This window comes from Hemiscyllium ocellatum, chromosome 19, assembly GCF_020745735.1.
Source record: "Hemiscyllium ocellatum isolate sHemOce1 chromosome 19, sHemOce1.pat.X.cur, whole genome shotgun sequence".
Classification (NCBI taxonomy): Eukaryota; Metazoa; Chordata; class Chondrichthyes; order Orectolobiformes; family Hemiscylliidae; genus Hemiscyllium; species Hemiscyllium ocellatum.
This window is the reverse complement of record NC_083419.1, coordinates 52,068,862-52,089,816: the sequence shown is the minus strand read 5'-3', so window position 1 is coordinate 52,089,816 and position 20,955 is coordinate 52,068,862. Positions and strand designations below refer to the sequence as shown.

Below are 20,955 nucleotides of genomic sequence, written 5' to 3'. Positions count from 1 at the left end.
GGCAATTTAGCATGGCCAATTCACCTAACAATGCACATTTTGTTTGGACTGTGGGAGGAAAGCAGAGCACCCGGAGGAAACCCACGACGAGAATGTGCAAACTCCACACAGACAGTTGCCTGAGGCAGGAATTGAATTGGGGTCTCTGGTGCTGTCAGGCAGCAGTGCTAACCACTGTGCCACCGTGCTGCCCAATGGAGTTAGGAATGGAGATTGTAACAATGGCTGAAACCTTACCCTTGGTCAACACATCCATAATTAAATAATGAGGAAACAGCACGTACAATGTTGACTTTTCCCGTCTCCTGCCCAGTCAACAGAGGCCACCACAACACTCCTATCCTTACCCTATTTTAAACAGCACAGAAACAAAATGATGGCTTGGTGTGTTTGACAGAGCATCACCCAACTTGATCTAGACCTTTCAAGCAGGCTCACGTTGTGTAAATAACCTCACAGTTCCAAAACTGAGCATACCTTTGGCGTACTCTCTCTTTGACGAATGATGTAGTTGAGGTTGTCAGTAATGTGTGTGTCGAGACCTCGAGCAAGATTCCAAGGCTTGCATATCCAGTGGTTGTCCTCTCCCCTAAGAAACAAGATGCAGGAAATGGAAGAAACATCTTCCAGTTTTCAGTTTTTTTGAGCAAAATATAGCAGCAACGTCAGGTACAGGTATTGGGGAGGCAATGACCTCTGTTAATCCAGAGACTCAGGTTCGAGTCCCACCACAACAGATTATGGAATTTTAATTCAATAACAATGTGGAATTAAGAGTCTAATAATGACCATGAATCCGTTGCTGATTATTGGAAAAAGCCTCTGGCTCACTAATGTCTTCAAGGCAAGTAAACTGCTGACCTCACCTATTCTGGCCTACATGTGACTCCAGACCTACACCAATATTGTTGACTCTCAACTGGCCTCTGGGCAATTAGAGATGGGCAACAAATGCTGGCCTATCCAGTGACACAGTCATCTCATGAATGAATTAAAAAAAACACACACAAACTGCAACGGTATGAACAACTAGATTTTTGTAGTGATGTGTAATATATAAGTGATATTCATTAAGGTGCTTCAGAGAAGTAATGCCGGTCATGGTATTATTCCAAGATGCTATTCATGTTCTCAGCTAAACAGCTGTTTTCATAAAATTATAATTGTCAAATCCCTCATGATCTGAAGGGGTTAAAGCACGAGATTCCAGATTTTGCATTTTCTTGCTGGATTTGCAGAAACATTTTAGGAAAATAGAATAATTAGGGTGTAAGTAACTGGACACAACTCAAGGTGTGGAGGTGGGTTATATTAATGAGCTTAGTTTTCCTGACACGCATTATGTTAATTGGATTGGGACACTGCAATTCTGATAAATTACTATTCTTGATTGAAAGAGCACTGAAGGAGGCAAATGGAAAGTTGAAAAAAAGTGGGACACAGGAGGAGGAGGGAGGAGGAGCAAGGAATGGGTGTGGTTTATTTATACATGTCCATGTTAAACGCAGAAGTGAAAGCAAGAACACATGATATAATTATGGCCAGTATTGAGATGTCACAAGAATGTTTTAAATGTATATGGCATACTTTGTAGTGCTAAGATGCATCTTCAAGCAACCTGATGGTGCTCTCCCTTGTAGACATAGTTACTTTGGTCAGTAAACTGAAGCATGATTCAATTTACAGTATTGAGCATCTTTAGATACTCAGTACAGAAATGAGGAAGCGGAAAAGTAGACTACTCTGCGTTTGAACCTGCTCTACTATCCAATATGATCATGGCTGATCCTCTACCTCAATATCATATATCCCACTGTCTCCCCATATCTCTCGATGCCTTCTCTACCATGTTCTTGAACATATTCATTCCTCACTGAATATATTCAGCATCACCACTTGATACTGAGTTGGGTCATCCACAGGCAATGGGACAACCAGTCCGTTGGATGCATGGGGAGCATCTTAATCATACAATCCATAGTCAGAAAGTAAGTCTGTGATCATATAAATGCATGAGAGAAATTTTGGCTCAAACTTGATAATCAAAGTCGGAAATTATTTCTGGGGAGGAACCTCCTGTTTACAAATGTGTTTTGAAACCCACAAATCCAGCATCACAGAAAATCACCACCGAAATGAGACTTGCTTTTAGCACTGACTAAATCCTGTACTTTAAATATCCAGCAGACACTTTTATAGTTATTATACCTTCCAGAACAAGAGTGTTTGTTTAGAACTCTGTGGATTATAAAAAGTGAGAAAATCAAAACTGTCAGTTGTGTGAATATTTAAAGAAAGGCTTAATGGCTGACAGCAGAGCAAATGCTATAAAACCCCAGACTTACAGGAAAGGAGTGTCTGTCTGGATTTTGGTTAACTGTAAATTAATGGGGTTGGAGAATTGATGGGATTTTTGAGTTTGCTGTGCATTTTGAAATCTTTAACTGTATTATACATAGATGACAGGACCCAAAAGCTTTATTTAGCTTTGTTTATTTTTAAAAATATATTTTGTGTAATAAATTTCTGTTTTATCATTAAAACCAAATCGGCAGCCTGGTATGCTTATATTTCAGTGAAAGACCATCACATTGACGTTGAAAGAGAATATGATCCGTCAGGCTAGAATTCATTCTGAGATCCAACTTGTACAGCAGCAATATCAACTGGAATCATAATAGTAGCTTAGAGTTTGCAATCACTCTTCCAACACACTAATCAATAAATCCACATCAAAGCATTTGGTCATAACAAAAGTCCTAGATACAATGTGATAAGCTTATGGAGATAATTGATGCAGCAACCCACAGATTGCAACAACCAGCTGTGACGATTCTGGGTCAGGAACGGAAGAAATGTGAAGCCCATCAGTCACAGCGTATATCAAAAATGAAACCTTAAGCATTTTGCCTGCGTTTAAAGATCGCATAAAGGGTAGAAATGGAAGACATCCACCTTCCCAAATGTCTAAGATAGAAATAAATGGCCAACAGATATCAAAATGACAACAAATGATTGTGAAGAGTCATCGCCTCTAGGATTTAGAGTCGAGTGTGGGGTACTGGAAAAGCACAGCAGGTCAGACAGCATCCGAGGAGCAGGAGAATCGACATTTCGGGCAAAAGGAATGAGGCTGGGAGCCTCGGGGGTGGAGAGATAAATGGGAGGGGAATGGGGAGGGGCTATGGGGGGGGGGAACGGTAGCTGAGTGTGCAATAGGTGTTTGGAGGTGGGGGTGATGGTGATAGGTTGGAGAGGAGGGTGGAGCGGATAGGTGGGAAGGAAGATGGACAGGTAGGACAGGTCATGAGAGCGGTGCTGAGCTGGAAGTCTGGAACTAGGATAAGGTCAGGGGAGGGGAAATGAGGAAACTGGTGAAATCCACATTGGTGCCATGGGGTTGAAGGGACCCGAGGCAGAAGATGAGGCGTTGGGTGGTAAGGGAGCGGCGATGGAGGCAGCCCAGGACCTGCATGTCCTCGGTGCAGTGGGCGGGGGAGTTGAAGTGTTTGGTCACAGGGTGGTAGGGCTGGTTGGTGTGGATGTCCTAGAGAGGTTCTCTGAAGCGCTCTGTGAGTAGATGTCCTGTTTCCCCTTTTTACCTCTAGGACTTAAGAGTCTAAGCAAACAAAATAAGAAACTTACTGAAAAAGTTTTAATTTAACAATAAGTTGTTTTTCCTTTATGTCACAATTTAACTGTGAATCCAAGGATCCTAAGTCTCACGTAATTGGCTGTAAACACTGACTCATCCACATTCTTACCAGTATTGTTGTATATTCAACAAAACAAAGTTCTCCGCATTTCTTACCTGTCTTTGCGTTGTTGGTAGCAGCTAATAAATTGAGGTAGCTCTGTGCAAAGGTTATAGGTAAGGGGCAGCCATCTTGGGCCATTCGCTCCTCCAGCTCGCCTCGAAACAGCAGCCAAGCAATCCTTCACTGTCACCAGATTCTCACAAGGAAACTGATTCACTATAACATGGGGCCTCTGCTCACTCAAAGTCCTACAAATTTCAACACAAATGTATAAAAGAGATTATAGATGAGTTGGTAGATAAGCAGCAAATCACCTATTTCATCCAGAAGTGTTCCACTCTAAGGCTGGTACCTGAGCTTGGACATACTCCCAGGTCATAACCACTGAAGAAACAAAAACACAAACATTTGTAGCTTTCAAAAAAAACTTCAGTTGCCAATTTATTGGAGTCTTATTAATTGTTCTCCTTTGCAATAAATCCTGTGTTATGGTTAGATTATTGGTAAAACTGTTTTAATTTCTCCATCTCCTCTTGTACCTTCCCTGCTTTATTTTGTGACTCCGTTATTGGAAAACACGTCAACTGATAGCACTTTGATTGGCTATCACTTCCAAGTGATGGCCTCATGGTCAGTTTTGTCAGGCTGTCTGAATGGGGGCCATCACACTAAAACACAGTCCTGTGGTTAAGATAGTAAAAAATGAGGTCTGCAGATGCTGGAGATCACAGCTGCAAATGTGTTGCTGGTCAAAGCACAGCAGGCCAGGCAGCATTCCTGAGATGCTGCCTGGCCTGCTGTGCTTTGACCAGCAACACATTTGCACCTGTGGTTAAGATACCCAGTCAGCATAGATGAGTTGGATCAAAGGGTTTGTTTCCATGCTGTACATCTCCATGCCTCTGGCTTCACTTATACTCACACCAGCACATTCCTATTAGGGGATGGCGATCAGAAATCATAAGCCTGAGTTGATTTCTTTCTGTGGAGAATGTGGTACAAACCAACGGGAGGGCAAAGATTCCCCTAGATGCCAGTCTTCAGCCAATTTTATTCATTGTTAGAGATCCAGAAATCAAGGTGGTACGGTGGCTCAGTGGTTAGCATTGCTGCCTCACAGGGCCAGGGACCTGGGTTCGATTCCATCCTCGGGCGACTATCTGGGTGACATTTCCACATTCTCCCAGTGTTTGTGTGGATTTCCTCAGAGTGCTTCGGTTTCCTCCCACAAACCAGAAGATGTGCAGGTTATGTGGATTGGCCATGGTAAATTGCCCACAGTGCCCCGGATGCACAGGTAGATGGATTAGCCATGGGAAATGCAGGGTTACAAAGATGGGGTAGGGAGCTGGGTCTGGATGGGATGCTCCTCAGAGGGTCAGTACAGACTTAATAGGCCAAAAAGCCTGTTTCCACATTCAAGGGCTTCTATGATTCCGACCTCATCAGTATGTTAAGATCCTGGAACTCTAACAACATTGTGGGTATACCAGTACACAAGGAGTTTAATGATTTAATGCAGTGACAAATCAGCCATTAAGGGACACTCAGGATTCTGGTCTGGCCAGTGTCATCCAGTTCCCATGACTCATTAAAAAAAAACAGCCTTTCCTTAATCAACTTTCTTGTGTGAAATACAACCACAAAACCCACAGTTTCAAAATTCAGAGGATTTTCATTCTGTCCATAGAACATAGAACATAGAACATAGAAAAATACAGTGCAGTACAGGCCCTTCGGCCCTCGATGTTGCGCTGACCAAAGTCTACCTAACCTACACTAGCCCAATAATCTCCATATGCTTATCCAATGCCCGGTTAAATGACCATAAAGAGGGAGAGTTCACCACTGCTACTGGCAGGGCATTCCATGAACTCACAACCCGCTGAGTAAAGAAACCCAGATTCTCACTTTCTCATTCTAATTCCTTGGGCCTGTGTGCACAATGTTCTCAGCTGGAAATTCAGGCTACTAAGAATTTTGATTTGGGTTACAAAGTAAGATTCCAGCTTTGGTGACAAATCGAATATCCTTCATGTGAACGAATAGGCCGTGTGGTCCTGCAGATCAGAGAGATTACATATTGTGCTTGAACTTGCAGAAACTATTTCAGACCAACAAAAAATTTTTGGTGTGGATGACCAGAGGCAGCTGTAAGAGTAACAATGGTGATTTGAGGAGGGATAGTTCTGCTGATAACCAAAGTACCAGGTTTGATAGATTGTGGCTTTGGAAATCAAAGTATAAGGTTAGATGGATTACGACTTTGCTATTTTTGATAATTTACAATCCTCGATAAACAGCAAAAAGGGCTGCAAGAAGGAAATGGAAAGTTGAAAAAGCCAAGGTAAAGTTCGAGACAGGATGTTTTGATGTGAGGAAGAGAGTGATGAAACAATAAGGACAGGGTGTGGTTTATTTTTGTACACGCAGTACTAAAAGTAAAGACAAGGGCATATGACTCGTGATATAACATCACACGAATGGTATACATTTATGAGAGAAACTGTGCCACTTCAACATGCCTCTTGGAACAATCAGAGTGCACTTTCCCCTGCAAACATGCCTGGACTGATCAATGAACTGCTGCTTTATTCAATTTGCAGTGAATTTGTGTGGAGTGACTTTCCATGCAACACAAGATCCAATTGAAATGGTTGCCAAATATTTCCTAATTATTTAAATAGAAGAAACAAGCATCTGTAATCTTTTAGTCAAGTGCATTTCACAAGATGCTCACGGTACCTTAAAACATTCATGAACAATATTATGTCTCTGAAAAGTTTTGTTGGGTGACAGTACTCCACGTAATCAGTGGCCAAGTTGTACCAAACAAATCGGTCAGTTAGGCTCTTTTGGCACAGTGACAGTGTCCCTAGAAAGTCCAGATTCAAGTCCCACCCACACGAACATATGCCATAAAATGTCCAAATAGGCTTATTAAAAATAATTACCATTTTAACGGCAATACTCACTTGGGTTGTACCTAGGGCTTGCTAAGCTATGCATATTAATAACAGTTAATAAGTGAGCGTTAGGGAATCCACTCAACATCATCAAATATATCGTTTAGAACTCGGCATGCTTGCTCATAATCAATGTCAGGATAATTTTCCACTTGCTAGAGCCTCTCTCCCTTCCAACTTCAATGCTCCTTGGACAATCTCCAACAATAGCTGGAATACGCATGCTCAGAAAGATGAAGAAACCTGTGTGCAGTCTAATCTTCAATTTTCTTCTTTGACGCTTACTCCAAAACAGATTCCTTCCCAACCTTTCACTCCTTGCACCGTCTTCTACTTTTCGTTACTTGTCAGAGAAACTGAAGCAATGAGGTTCAGCACACAACTTGCAGTTGAGAAAATAAAAGGTCACCTGCTGCTCCCAAACAGGTCACTGACATCTCAAATCTTACAGAGTCATAGAAGTGTAGAATTCAGAAAAAGCCCTTTGATCCATCACGTTTCTTTCTTGATTATATGTTTTACTGAAATCTGTCTTTTGATTACATGTTTAAAATATAAACCGTAGGTACTAGGTTAGCCTGGAGCACTGTTTTTGAGGGCAATAAGACGGTGTTATTTTCTGGGTCTGTGGATTGTGAAGGAGCTAAGATGGCCTTCAGTAGAGTGGTGTACTAGTCCTGTCGAATGTAGGAGTTTAGGGAGAGTTTCCATGTTACCAATGATTATGTCTGCAGGAAGTATCTTTGGTTATGAATCCTCTCAGATTGCATGGATCAGTTGGAGTCGCAGTTGGAGGCAATGAGGAATTTACAAGAGCGAGGGGGTGTGATGGATGGTAGTTATAGGAACGGAGAAAAGCTGCAGATACAGTCAGGTAGATAAGATAACTCCAGGAAAGGTAGGAGAGGTAGGCAGGTGGTGCAGGAGTCTTGTGTGGCTATCCCCATTTCAAACAAGAATGCTGTTTTGGAAATTGTAGGGGGTGATGGACTCTCAGGGGAATGTAGCATGAACAGCCAAGTTTCTGGTATCAAGACACACTCCAATGCAATGAGGGGTATGTTGGGTCTCAAGCGCTTAATTGTGACAGGCTACTCTCCAGTCAGAGGCACAGACAGACATTTCTGTGGCCAGCAGTGAAAAACCAGAATGGTGTGTTGCCTCCCTGGTGCCAGGATGAAGGATATCTCAGAGAGGGTGCAGAATGTTCTCAAGGGGGAAGAGGGACCAGTAGGAGGTCATTGTACACATTGGAACAAGTGACATAGGAAGGGAAATAGATGAGATTCTGAATGGAGAACATAGAAAGTTAAACAGGAGTTTAAAAAGGAGGTCCTCGAGGTGAGTAATATTTGGATTACTCCTGGTGCTAATGCTACGAACAGGAATAGGAGGATAGAGCAGATAAATGCATGGCTGAGGAGCTGGCCTATGGGCGATGGTTTCACATTTTTGGATCATTGAAATCTCTTCTGGGGTAGAACTGACCAGTACAAGAAAGATGGATTGCACCTGATTTGGAAGGGGACTAATATACTGGCAGGGAGATTTGCTCGAGCTGCTTGGAAGGATTTAAACGAGTAAGGTGGGGGGAAGGAACCCAGGGAAATAGTGAGGAAAGTACAGTTGGAAAAAGAAGCGAGTATTAAAATTCAAGGCAGGCAGGGCCAAAGCAGAGAACAAGGTAGGACTGATAAATTAAACTAGGTAAAAACAATGACTGCAGATGCTGGAAACCAGATTCTGGATTAGTGGTGCTATAAGTGCACAGCAGTTCAGGCAGCATCCGAGGAGCTGTAAAATCGACGTTTTGGGCAAAAGCCCTTCATCAGGAATACAGGCAGAGAGCCTGAAGGGTGGAGAGATAAGTGAGATTATTGGTGGTGGGGGTGGGGAGAACGTAGCATAGAGTACAATAGGTGAGTGGGGGAGGGGATGAAGGTGATAGGTCGGGGGTGGGGGGAGGGTGGAGTGGATAGGTGGAAAAGAAGATAGGCAGGTCGGACAAGTCATGGGGACAGTGCTGAGCTGGAAGTTTGGGACTGGGGTGAGGTGAGGGAAGGGGAATTGAGGAAACTGTTGAAGTCCACATTGATGCCCTGGGTTGAAATGTTCCGAGGTGGAAAATGAGGCGTTCTTCCTCCAGGCGTCTGGTGGTGAGGGAGCAGTGGTGAAGGCGGCCCAGGACCTCCATGTACTTGGCACAGTGGGAGGGGGAGTTGAAATGCTGGGCCACAGGGCGGTGTGGTTGATTGGTGTGGGTGTCCCGGAGATGTTCCCTAAAGCGCTCTGCTAGGAGGCGCCCAGTCTCCCCAATGTAGAGGAGACCGCATCGGGAGCAACGGATACAATAAATGATATTGGTGGATGTGCAAGTAAAACTTTGATGGATGTGGAAGGCTCCTTTAGGGCCTTGGGTGGAGGTGAGGGAGGAGGTGTGGGTGCAGGTTTTGCAATTCCTGCGGTGGCAGGGGAAGGTGCCAGGATGGGAAGGTGGGTTGTAGGGGGGCGTGAACCTGACCAGGTAGTCACGGAGGGAACGGTCTTTGCGGAAGGCGGAAAGGAGTGGGGAGGGAAATATATCCCTGGTGGTGGGGTCCGTTTGGAGGTGGCAGAAATGTTGGCGGATGATTTGGTTTATGTGAAGGTTGGTAGGGTGGAAGGTGAGAGTACCAGGGGCATTCTGTCCTTGTTACGGTTGGAGGGATGGGGTCTGAGGGTGGAGGTGCGGGATGTGGACGAGATGCATTGGAGGGCATCTTTAACCACGTGGGAAGGGAAAGTGCGGTCTCTAAAGAAGAAGGCCATCTGGTGTGTTCTGTGGTGGAACTGGTCCTTCTGGGAGCAGAAACGGCAGAGGCGGAGGAATTGGGAAAGCGGGATGGCATTTTTGCAGGAGGTAGGGTGGGAAGAGGTGTAATCTACGTAGCTGTGGGAGTCGGTGGGTTTGTAAAAAATGTTAGTGTCAAGTCGGTCGTCATTAATGGAGATGGAGAGGTCCAGGAAGGGGAGGGAGGTGTCAGAGATGGTCCAGGTAAATTTAAGGTCAGGGTGGAATGTGTTGGTGAAGTTGATGAATTACTCAACCTCCTCGCGGGAGCACGAGGTGGCGCCAATGCAGTCATCAATGTAGCAGAGGAAGAGGTGAGGAGTGGTGCCGGTGTAATTCCAATAAAGAGACAGGCATAGCTGGGGCCCATACGTGTGCCCACGGCTACCCCTTTGGTCTGGAGGAAGTGGGAAGATTCAAAGGAGAAATTGTTAAGGGTGAGGACCAGTTCAGCCAAACGAATGATAGTGTCGGTGGAAGGGCACCATTGGGGACGTCGGGAGAGGAAAAAACAGAGGGCTTGGAGGCCTGGTCATGGCGGATGGAGGTGTAGAGGGATTGGATATCCATGGTGAAGGTGAGGCATTGGGGGCCGGGGAAACGGAAGTCTTGGAGGAGATGGAGGGTGTGGGTGGTGTCTTGAACGTATGTGGGGAGTTCCTGGACTAGGGGGGATAGGACAGTGTCGAGGTAGGTAGAGATGAGTTCAGTGGAGCAGGAGCATGCTGAGACAATGGGTCGGCCAGGGTGGTCAGGCTTGTAGATCTTAGGAAGGAGGTAGAACCGGGCAGTGCGGGGTTCCCGGTCTATGAGGTTGGAAGCTGTGGGTGGGAGATCTCCTGAAGTGATGAGGTTGTGTATGGTCTGGGAGATGATGGTTTGGTGATGGGGGGTGGGGTCATGGTCGAGGCGGCGGTAGGAAAAGGTGTCCTTGAGTTGGCATTTGGCTTCAGCGGTGTAGAGGTCAGTGCGCCAGATTACCACTGCGCCCCCTTTATCTGCTGGCTTGATGGTGAGGTTGGGATTGGAGCTGAGGGATTGGAGGGCTGCGCGTTGTGAGGGTGAGAGGTTGGAATGGGGTAGGGGGGTAGACAGGTTGAGACGGTTAATGTCCCGGCGACAGTTGGAAATGAAGAGGTCGAGGTCGGGTAATAGGCCAGCACAGGGTGTCCAGGTGGATGCAGTGTGTTGGAGGTGGGCGAAGGGGTCCTCGGAAGGTGGGCGGGAGTCCTGACTATGAAAGTAAGCTCGGAGGCGGAGGCGGCAGAAGAAGTGTTCGACGTCACGGCGTGTATTAAATTCATTGATGCGTGGACGAAGAGGGATAATAGCGAGTCCTTTTATTTCAATGCAAGAGGCCTGACACAGAAGGCAGATGAACTCAGGGCATGATTAGGAACATGGGATTGGGATATCAAAGCAATTACAGAAACATGGCTCAGGGATGGACAGGACTGGCAGCCTAATGTTCTAGGATACAAATGTTACAGGAAAGATAGAAAGGGAGGCGAGAGAGGCGGGGAAGTGGAGTTTTTGATAAGGGATAGCATTACAGATGTGCTGAGGGAGGATATTCCTGGAAATACATCCAGGGAAGTTATTTGGGGGGAAATGAGAAATAAGAAAAGGGATGATCATCTTATCGGGATTGTATTACAGACCCACTAATAGTCAGTGGGAAATTGAGAAACAAACTTGTAAGGAGATCTCAGTTATCTGTAAGAATAATAGGATAGTTATGGTAGGGGATTTTAACTTTCCAAACATAGACTGGGACTGACATAGTGTTTAGGGTTTAGCTGGAGAGGAATTTGTTCAGTTGTATACTAGAAAATTTTCTGATTCAGTATGTGGATGTACCTACTAGAGAAGGTGCAAAACTTGACCTACTCTTGGGAAATAAGGCAGGGCAGGTGACTGAGGTGTCAGTGGGGGCGCACTTTGGGGCAAGCGACCATAATTCTATTAGTTTTAAAATAGTGATGGAGAAAAATAAACCAGATCTAACAGTTGAAGTTCTGAATTGGAGGATGGCTAATTTTGACATTGTTTAAGATCTTTCAGAAGCTGATTGGGGGCAGATGTTTGCAGGTAAAGGGGCAGTTGGAAAATGGGAAGCCTTCAGAAATGAAATAACGAGAGGCCAGAGACAGTATGCTCCTGTTAGGGTAAAAGGAAAGGCTGGTAGGTATAGGGAATGCTGGTTGACTCGGGAAATTGAGGTTTGGTTAAGAAAAAGAAGGAAGCATATGTCAGGTATAGACAGGATAGATCAAATGAATCCTTAGAAGAGTATAAAGGAAGTAGGAGTGTACTTAAGAGGGAAATCAGGAGGGCAAAAAGGGACATGAGATAGCTTTAGCAAACAGAGTTAAGGAGAATCCAAATGGTTTTTATAAATATATTAAGGACAAAAGGGTAACCAGAGAGAGAATAAGGCCCTTCAAAGATCAGTAAGGCAGCCTGTGTGTGGAGTCACAGGAGATGTGGGAGATACTAAATGAGTATTTTAGATCAGTGTTTACTGTGGAGAAGGATATGGGAGGTGTAGAATGTGGGTAAATAGATGGTGACATCTTGAAAAATGTCCATATTACAGAGAAGGTAGTGCTGGATGTCTTGAAACGCACAAAAGCAGATAAACCCCCAGGACCTGATCACGTGCACCCTGGAATTCTATGGGAAACTAGGGAAGTGATTGCTGGGCCTTTTGCTGAGATATTTGTATCATCGATAGTCACAGGTGAGGTGCCAGAAGACTGGAGTGTGGCTAACATGGTGCCCCTATTTAAGAAAGGTGGTAAGGAAAAGCCAGGGAACTATAGACCAGTGACCCTGACATCGGTGGTGGGCAAATTGTTGGATGGAATCTTGAGGGACAGGACGTACATGTATTTGGAAAGGCAAGGACTGATTAGGGATAGTCAACGTGGCTTTGTGCATGGGAGGTCATGTCTCATAAATTTTCTTGAATTTCTTGAACAAGTAACAACTATGATTTGATGAGGGCAGAGCAGTGGCCATGGTCTATATGGGCTTCAGTTAGATCTCATGGAATACAGGAATACAGAACTGGATCGAAAGGTAGAAGACAGAGGGTGGTGGTGGAGGGTTGTTTTTCAGACTGGAGGCCTGTGACCAGTGGTGTACTACAAGGATCAGTGCTGGGTTCACTGCTTTTTGCCATTTATTGAAATGATTTGAATGTGAACATAGAAGGTGCAGTTAGTAAGTTTGCAGATGACACCAAAATTGGAGGTGCAGTGGCCAGCGAAGAGGGTTACCTCAGATTACAATGGGATCTTGATCAGGTGGGCCAACGAGCTGAGGATTGGCAGATAGAGTTTAGTTTAGATAAATGCGAAGTGCTGCATTTTGGGAAAGCAAATCTTAGCAGGACTTATACACTTAATGGTAAGATCCTAGGGAGTGTTGCTAAACAAAGAGACCTTGGAGTGCAGGTTCATAGCTCCTTGAAAGTAGAGTCACAGGTAGATAGGCTAATGAAGGTGGCATTTGGTATGCTTTCCTTTATTGGTCAGAGTATTGAGTACAGGAGTTGGGAGGTCATGTTGTGGCCGCAAAGGACGTTGGTCAGGCCACTGTTGGAATATTGCGTGCAATTCTGGTCTCCTTCCTATTGGAAGGATGTTGTGAAACTTGAAAGGGTTCAGAAAAGATTTACATGGTTGGAGGATTTGAGCTACAGGGAGATGTTGAATAGACTGGAGCTGTTATCCCTGGACCATTAGAGGTTGAGAGATGACCTTATAGAGGTTTATAAAATCATGAGGGGCTTGGATAGGATAAATAGTCAAGGTCTTTTCCCTGGGGTGGGGAGTCCAGAAATAGAGAGCATAGGTTTAGGGTAGAGGGGAAAGAATTAAAAGGGACCCAAGGGACATCTTTTTCATGTAGAAGGTGGTGTATGTATGGAAGTGGTGGAGACTTGTACAATTACAAAATTTAAAAGGCATCTGGATGGGTATATGAATTGGAAGGATTTAGAAGGTATGGGCCAGGTGCTGGCAAATGGGACTAAATTAGGTTCGGATATCTGGTCAGCATAGACCAGTTGGACCAAAGAGTCTGCTTCCGCACTGTACATCTCTATGACTCCATGACCAGTCAAAAACAACTACATAACTATTTAAATCTCATTTTCTAGCATTTGGCTGTAACCTTGTATACTTTGGAGTCACAAGTCCACTTGCAAATACTACTTTCTGTCTCCATTACCTTCACAGGCAGAGAGGTCTAGATTCCCACTAGTCTCTGGGTAATAAAATGTCATCTCTCATCTCTTCTAAATCTTATGCCCCTATCCTTAAAGCTGTGTCCCTTGGGCACTGATCGTTCCACCAAGGAGAAATGTTATTTCCTGTTTACACTCTATGATTCCTTGAAGTAACACATCTCAATCTGCAAGCTTTGACAAGGGGTCAGTTAGACTCGAAACATTAGCTCTTTTCTCTCCTTACAGATGCTGCCAGACCTGCTGAGATTTTCCAGCATTTTCTCTTTTGGTTTCAGATTCCAGCATCTGCAGTAATTTGCTTTTACCCAATCCCTTCAACCTCTCTTTGTAACTAAAACTCTCCAGACCAGGGAACAACTGGTAAATCTCCTCGGCACTCTCTCCAGTGCTATCACATCCCTCCTATCATGTGGACACCAGAACCGCATACTTCTTTAAGAGATTCTTTCCCTGCCTCCCCCATCCCACCCCTCAAGAACACACAATATGAGGTTGTTCTAACAACATGCGGAGGAATTCTCCCTTCCAGCAAAGGTGAAGATGAGTACCGGAGATGGTTAACTTTATTTCAGCCCAGTCTTTCTGCAAACGTTCATGGAAGAATCGAGGATGTAAATGGAGATTTGCACTCTAACAACCTGAGATGGATTCAAACCTTCAGCTAATATAGAGGTGAGACAATCCAGTACACTAGTCTTCTTACTCCATTATGTGGAAACCCAAGCTAGTTTTAGCATGCAACTAAAAACAAACTGGGAAGACATTAGTTGAAAATGCTCCTCTGTTTGAACATTACACTGACCTGTAATCTTTGAAGTGGCGGTACAAGTAAAGAATGTCTGCCTCACTTTCATTTTCTGTGAAGACAAAACTTGGGGAATTCAAGTTGTCCAACACTTGCTTTAATTCTGTATACACTCTGCACAAAAAAAAGTGGAAAAGATATCATAAACATATAAACCAGAAATGATTCAATGACTCTGATCGATGTGTTTCAAACTGAGACAAGAGAATCAATCTAATCAACTTCCATGTACATGTTTGATAGGGTTAACAAATTTGAAATCAAGATAAAAGAAACATGTATAGGGCCTAATGTACTTGATCCTGATTTGTTACCTGCAAACTATCAATCCCATTATCATATCCTTAGGAATTCAAGACGTTATAATAATATTCTTCCTATAACTTGTGGGGTGGCACAATGGTAGCAATGCTACCTCACAGCACCAGGGACCCTGGTTCGATTCTAGCCTCTGGTGACTGTCTGTGTGGAGTTTGCACATTCTCCCCGTGTCTGCGTAGGTTTCCTCCGGGTGCTCCGGTTTCCTCCCACAGTCCAAAGAGGAGTAGGCCAGGTGAATCGACCATGCTAAATTACCCATCGTGTTGGGTGCATTAGTCAGACGGAAATGGGTCTGGGTGGGTTACTCTTCGGAGGGTCAATGTGGACTTGTTGGGCCAAAGGGCCTGTTTCCACACTGTGGAACCTTTTGTTATTATTAAGCTGGAGAGGGCTCAGATGAGATTTACCAGGAATGATGCTGGGAATGGAGGGTTGAATTATGGGGAGAGGCTGGTTAGGCTGGGACCTTTTTCCACTGGAGTGTAGTAGCTTAAGGGGTGACCTTATCTAAGTTTATAAAATCATGAGGGATATGGATGAGGTGAATGGCAGATGCCTTTTCCTGAAGGAGGAGGATTTTCAGACTAGGGGGCATATTTTAAGGTGAAAGGAGAAGGATTTGAAAAGGCCACGCGTGGCAACTTTTTTTATTAAACACAGTGGAATGAATTTCCAGAGGAAATGGAGGATGTGAGTACAGTTACAACATTTAAAAGACATTAGGCTGGTATAAGAATAAGAAATGTTGGGAGGGATAGGGGCCAAATGCAGGCAGGTGGGACTAGTTTAGCTTGGAATTATGGTCAGCATAGACTGGTTGGACTGAAGGGTCTGTTTCTGTGACTCTAGGTCATCCAACATGAGCCTGTTCCACCATTCAGTAAGTTCAGGTTGATCTGTATCACAACTTCATCTACCTCGACTCCATAACCCTCAATACTATAGTCTGAGGAAAAATCAAATGGTTAAGAAACTACTTTAAAGGTGTGTCACTACAACCACTGGGACATGTTTAATAGATAAGTAATTGAAGCCAAAGCATGCAGACAACATTAACACTGGAGGTTCTTTTCCTTCACCCAGAGAGAAATTAATTCTCTGCCACAAAGCGGTTGACAAGCAGGAAGCTGGAAGAACACAGCAAGCCAGGCAGCATCAGGAGGTGGAGAAGTCGACATTTCGGGTGTAACCCTTCTACAGGATTGGGGATGCTGAAACATTGAGGGTTTTCAAACCATTATGTATAGTTGTTAGCACTGCAGGGATCAAAGAGTATGAGGAGAAAGCAGGAATAGGGTACTGAGTAGGGTAATCAGCCATGTTCATTTTGAATGACAGAGCAGGCTCAAAGGGCCAAATGGCCTACCACTGTATCTCCAGTCTAAGAGTCTGATTGGTGAAGGGGAAGGGGATGCCTTGCAATTATCTGCAGCTTTGCCAAGCACTCTGTTCTCAATTATGAAGGTACAAATCACACAACACCAGGTTATAGTCCAACAGGTTGAATTGCAAGCACTAGCTTTCGGAGCACTGCTCCTTCAATAGATTGTTGTGGAGTACACAATTGTAAGACACAGAATTTATAGCAAAAGTTTACAGTGAGATGTAACTGAAATCATACATTGGAAATACTTTGATTGTTTAAGTTTCTCATCTGTGAGAATGACCGTGTTAGTTTCATTTCTTTCATGTGTAAATTGCAAAATATTTTTTCTAAAAGTTACATTGTCAAGTGAAACTAACACGGTCATTCTCACAGATAAGAAACTTAACAAACAATCAAGGTATTTTTCAATGTATAATTTCAAATACATCACACAGTAAACTTTTGCTATAAATTCTGTGTCTTACAATCGTGCACTCCACAACCACCTGATGAAGGAGCGGCGCTACGAAAGCTAGTGTGCTTCCAATTAAACCTGTTGGACTATAACCTGGTGTTGTGTGATTTTAAAGTTTGTACACACCAGTGCCACACCAGCATCTCCAACTCATTTATGAAGGGTAGTGTCACTTACACCTGGGGATAGAAAGGGCGTTTTCAAAACAGGTGACCATAAAGTGATCTCTCAAGTGGCTTCTCAACTGGAGTGCGGGAAACTAAAAATGGAAAGCTCAGACAAGAGATAAACAAGGGTCTTAGAACTAGCAGCAATTTCCAATTATGGGCTCAAGCTACCTGAACACAGAACTGTCAAGGACATGGAATAAGTGAGTCTTGCTATCTGCAGGGATTAATATAGAGGAGTTTCCAACACCCTGAAGGGAGGTTCTTGCTGTTGTTAAAAAAAACACACAAGATCATCTCAGTAAGTTACCTATAGGATCACAATGTTATTATCAACTTGCAGCAAAATTTAGAACTACAAAAATATTTATACATACTTGAAAATTTTATCTTTCTGATAAACTGAAGGTTCTATTGGAAGTGGCAAAATTTCTTTATTGTCCGCGAGAACAGTCTGAAATTCAGGAAGTGCACCATGTTATGCTTTGGAAATATAAACAGTGAACACCACTGACAATATATTGAAAGTCAATTTACAAAGAATCAACTGTTATACTTCAGCAGAAGTAGGCTAAATCTACAGTAATTGGGATGGTTAGAATTTTCAAAGTTAGAAGCCACACAACACGAGTTTAAAGTCCAACAGGTTTATTTGAAAACACAAGTTTTGTCAGGTGAAGTGCTTGTGATTTCAAGTAAACCTGCTGGACCATAACCTGGTGTCATGTGACTTCTGACTTTACCCACCCCGTTTAAACACCAGCACCTCCACATCATAGATTCTTCAAGCCAGTGAGTGAATAAATAAGCTTCAAACGTCACTCTTAGGGCTCAGGTTTGGCTCGGTAGATAAGGTACAAGAGCAAAGTATACTCTGCAAGAGGCCAATACTTCAGAAATGGGAGGAAATATGAGACAAAGATTTCCATCACATTCAATAATATGTTTGCTAACAGCTAAATAGCACAGCAAAACCTGGAGAAGTCGATATGTAAAAGATTAAATGCAGTGTCACAACGACGCTGCGTTCAGATTGCCAAGAAGCAAAATACCAAAGGAATAATTTCTCGATTTACTGATTGATCAGTTAATCATACTAATTCAATGCTTACCGTGTAATAGGCATCTGGAGGTTCACTGATACTGGCATTAACTTCTCTCAAATTTGCTGGCTCCCATGGCAAGAGCCTGCATTTTCTGATGAGGGGATTTTGTTCGCCATGGGCATGATCCCATGTTACCTCTTCTACAAGAAATATTCAAAGAAGGATTCAAATGCGACACAACCCGAGTCACATACAACCCATCCCTTTTACATCTCATTTTCAACACGTTTGTCAGACTTTTTAAAGAACATCACAATGTAAATACTTATTTACCAAGTAAGGACAATATAGACACAAGATGTGCTGTACACTTACACTGAATGGGGAATTGAATTACATTAACAGTCCTATCCAAGTCCCCTCATAGTTTACACGATGACAAACAATAGGCAAGAAAACAGTATAAGACTTGATAGTGGATTCTGACAGCCTCAACCTCACTTTTGACTATGTCCGGTGTCATTTGTGGGTGGCACGGTGGCACAATGGTTAGCACTGCTGTCTCACAGCGCCTGACACCCGGGTTCAATTCCCGACTCAGGCGACTGACTGTGTGGAGTTTGCACGCTCTCCCCGTGTCTGCGTGGGTTTGCTCCGGTTTCCTCCCACAGTCCAAAGATGTGTGGGTCAGGTGAATTGGCCATGTTAAATTGCCCGTAGTGTTAGGTAAGGGGTAAATGTAGGGGTATGGGTGGGTTGCGCTTCGGCGGGTCGGTGTGGATTTGTTGGGTCGAAGGGCCAGTTTCCACACTGTAAGTAATCTAATCTAATATATTGTCCCCGCCTTCTTCTGAGTGTGGTTCTTGTAATGTGAAGTGCAAATAGAGGCTGGCCAAAAACCTTATATGGGTCAATTTGGTTAATAAATTGTTTGATAACTTGGGGGGCGGAGGGGAGGGGAGGGAAGGGAATAGCTAGTCCTCATCCTTTTAATCCTTTTTATTCATGGGATGGGATTCGATCATGGCTGGTTGAGCCAGTATTTGTCCCTAATTGCCCTTGAGAAGATGGCGGTGAGCTGCCTTCTTGAGTCGTTGCAGTCTGTTTTCTGTAGACACATCCACAGTGCTGTTAGAGAGCAAGGTCCAACATTTTGATCCAGCGACACTAAAGGAATGGCAAACCTTTTCCAAGACAGGGTAATGAGTGGCCTGGAGGGTAATCTGGTGGTGGCGGTGTTCCCAAGGCACCTGAAGCATACTGTCACAAGTTCAGGAGTAACCTCAGAAACTCTTGGTGACGAACAAAGTATGGCATTGTTCAGATGGATCCCTGCTAGTACAGATATAGACACAGTAACAATGTAGTCCAACCTCACTTAAGGGAATCCAGAAATCAGGTAGGCAAATGAGGCAAAACTGCAAGTGAAAATGGGCCAGCCAAGACCAGCAAAAAAATTCTGCAGTGAGTAAACTTCTCAGAAGAATTTGCATAAGTTCATAATGAGGAATTACAACTTACTTGTAGCCTGGTGACTATATTAGTAGTACCTGGGGATTTTAATTCAATTAGTACACTTCCTGACTAGCCACTGCATACGTCACCCCATCAATGTAGCAGCAAGTGGGCGCAAATCATTTCCATGACCAATAGTCAGCCTGGTCACTTACCGCCGTGTTCAAGATCTCTCAATGGCCATAACAAATTGAAGGCAGTCTGTCCTGGTCCATAAAAGAATGGCACAGTCCGAAAAGTTGGTTCATCTGAGTGTTGGATTTGAGATCCAAATTCATCCATGACGTACCAAATTGGCACTTGTTCTTCAGCAGACTATAGACAAAACGCAGAGAGAAGAAGAACAACAGTAAATTACAGACGAAAGCAGGAGCTGCTGGAAAAGCTCAGCAGGCCTGGCAGCATCTGTGAAGAGAGATCAGAGTTAACATTTGGGTCCAGTGACCCTTCCTTGGAGTTCTGATTTACAGCAACCGCAGATCTTTCGGTGTTTTAACAGTAAATTGCACTCCTACTCATCTGCAATTGGGACATTAATTCCCCACTTTCTCTGGATATTTTTAAACAACTTGTTCAAGGATGCTATGACACAGCTCTGGTGCAGGTGAGGCTTGAATCCAAGCCTCCCAGGCTAACAGATGGGACATTACCATTGCATCACAAAAGCCTGACTTTCTCCCTCTAAAGATGGCAAATCAATCTACAACACTTAAAATCCTAAATGTCTTATTCCTGAATTATCGATGTGATAAAATGATACGTGACAGTTCTCCTTTCAACAAAGAAGCAGTCTTAATAATTCAACAGCAAGAACCTTGTGACCATCAGAACCTTCAAAGTGAACAAACTGAACGGTTTACCTTTAGATCAATCTTGACTCTTGACTTCACTAGTTCAATGGGGCTTAATATCTGTTATGGACCAGGCCAGAACTCCTCAAAAAAAGTTCAAGAAAAGACATAGACCCTAGCTTTACTAGTTGCTTTAAGCAGATGTAACACAGATAGTCCAGGAGAGATGCAGCTGGTCAAACCATGTAGTTTTAAACAAAATAGAATTTATTTACAAGATTACCGAATGAAGCACAAACAAAAAAGAACAGAATACCAAATAACTTAAACTATCCAAAAATCCAACAAATTATACCAACTTAATAATGCTGTTCCCAATTTAGATTACTTACAGTGTGGAAACGGGCCGTTCGGCCCAACACCAACCCGCCGAAGCGCAACCCACTCAGACCCATTCCCCTACATTTACCGCTTCACCTAACACTACAGGCAATTTAGCATGGCCAATTTACCTAACCCACACATTTTTATTTTTGGACTGTGGGAGGAAACCGGAGCACCCGGAGGAAACCCACACAGACACGGGGAGAATGTGCAAACTCCACACAGTCAGTCGCCTGAGGCAGGAATTGAACCCAGGTCTCTTGCACTGTGAGG

At 43.7% G+C, this 20,955-nt stretch overlaps 1 protein-coding gene across 1 annotated transcript in view; it reads right to left on the bottom strand.

Annotated features, from left to right (window-relative positions):
* The window catches only part of ttll12 (tubulin tyrosine ligase-like family, member 12), a 67,502-nt gene that overhangs the window by 30,024 nt on the left and 16,523 nt on the right, over nt 1-20,955 (bottom strand). The window contains exons 4-9 of the mRNA XM_060839913.1: nt 19,663-19,822; nt 18,059-18,192; nt 17,324-17,400; nt 14,615-14,731; nt 3,812-4,006; nt 478-589 (exon numbers count right to left, since the gene is read on the bottom strand). Coding sequence (XP_060695896.1) covers nt 478-589; nt 3,812-4,006; nt 14,615-14,731; nt 17,324-17,400; nt 18,059-18,192; nt 19,663-19,822 — 795 coding nt within the window. The remainder of the gene's footprint in view (nt 1-477; nt 590-3,811; nt 4,007-14,614; nt 14,732-17,323; nt 17,401-18,058; nt 18,193-19,662; nt 19,823-20,955) is intronic.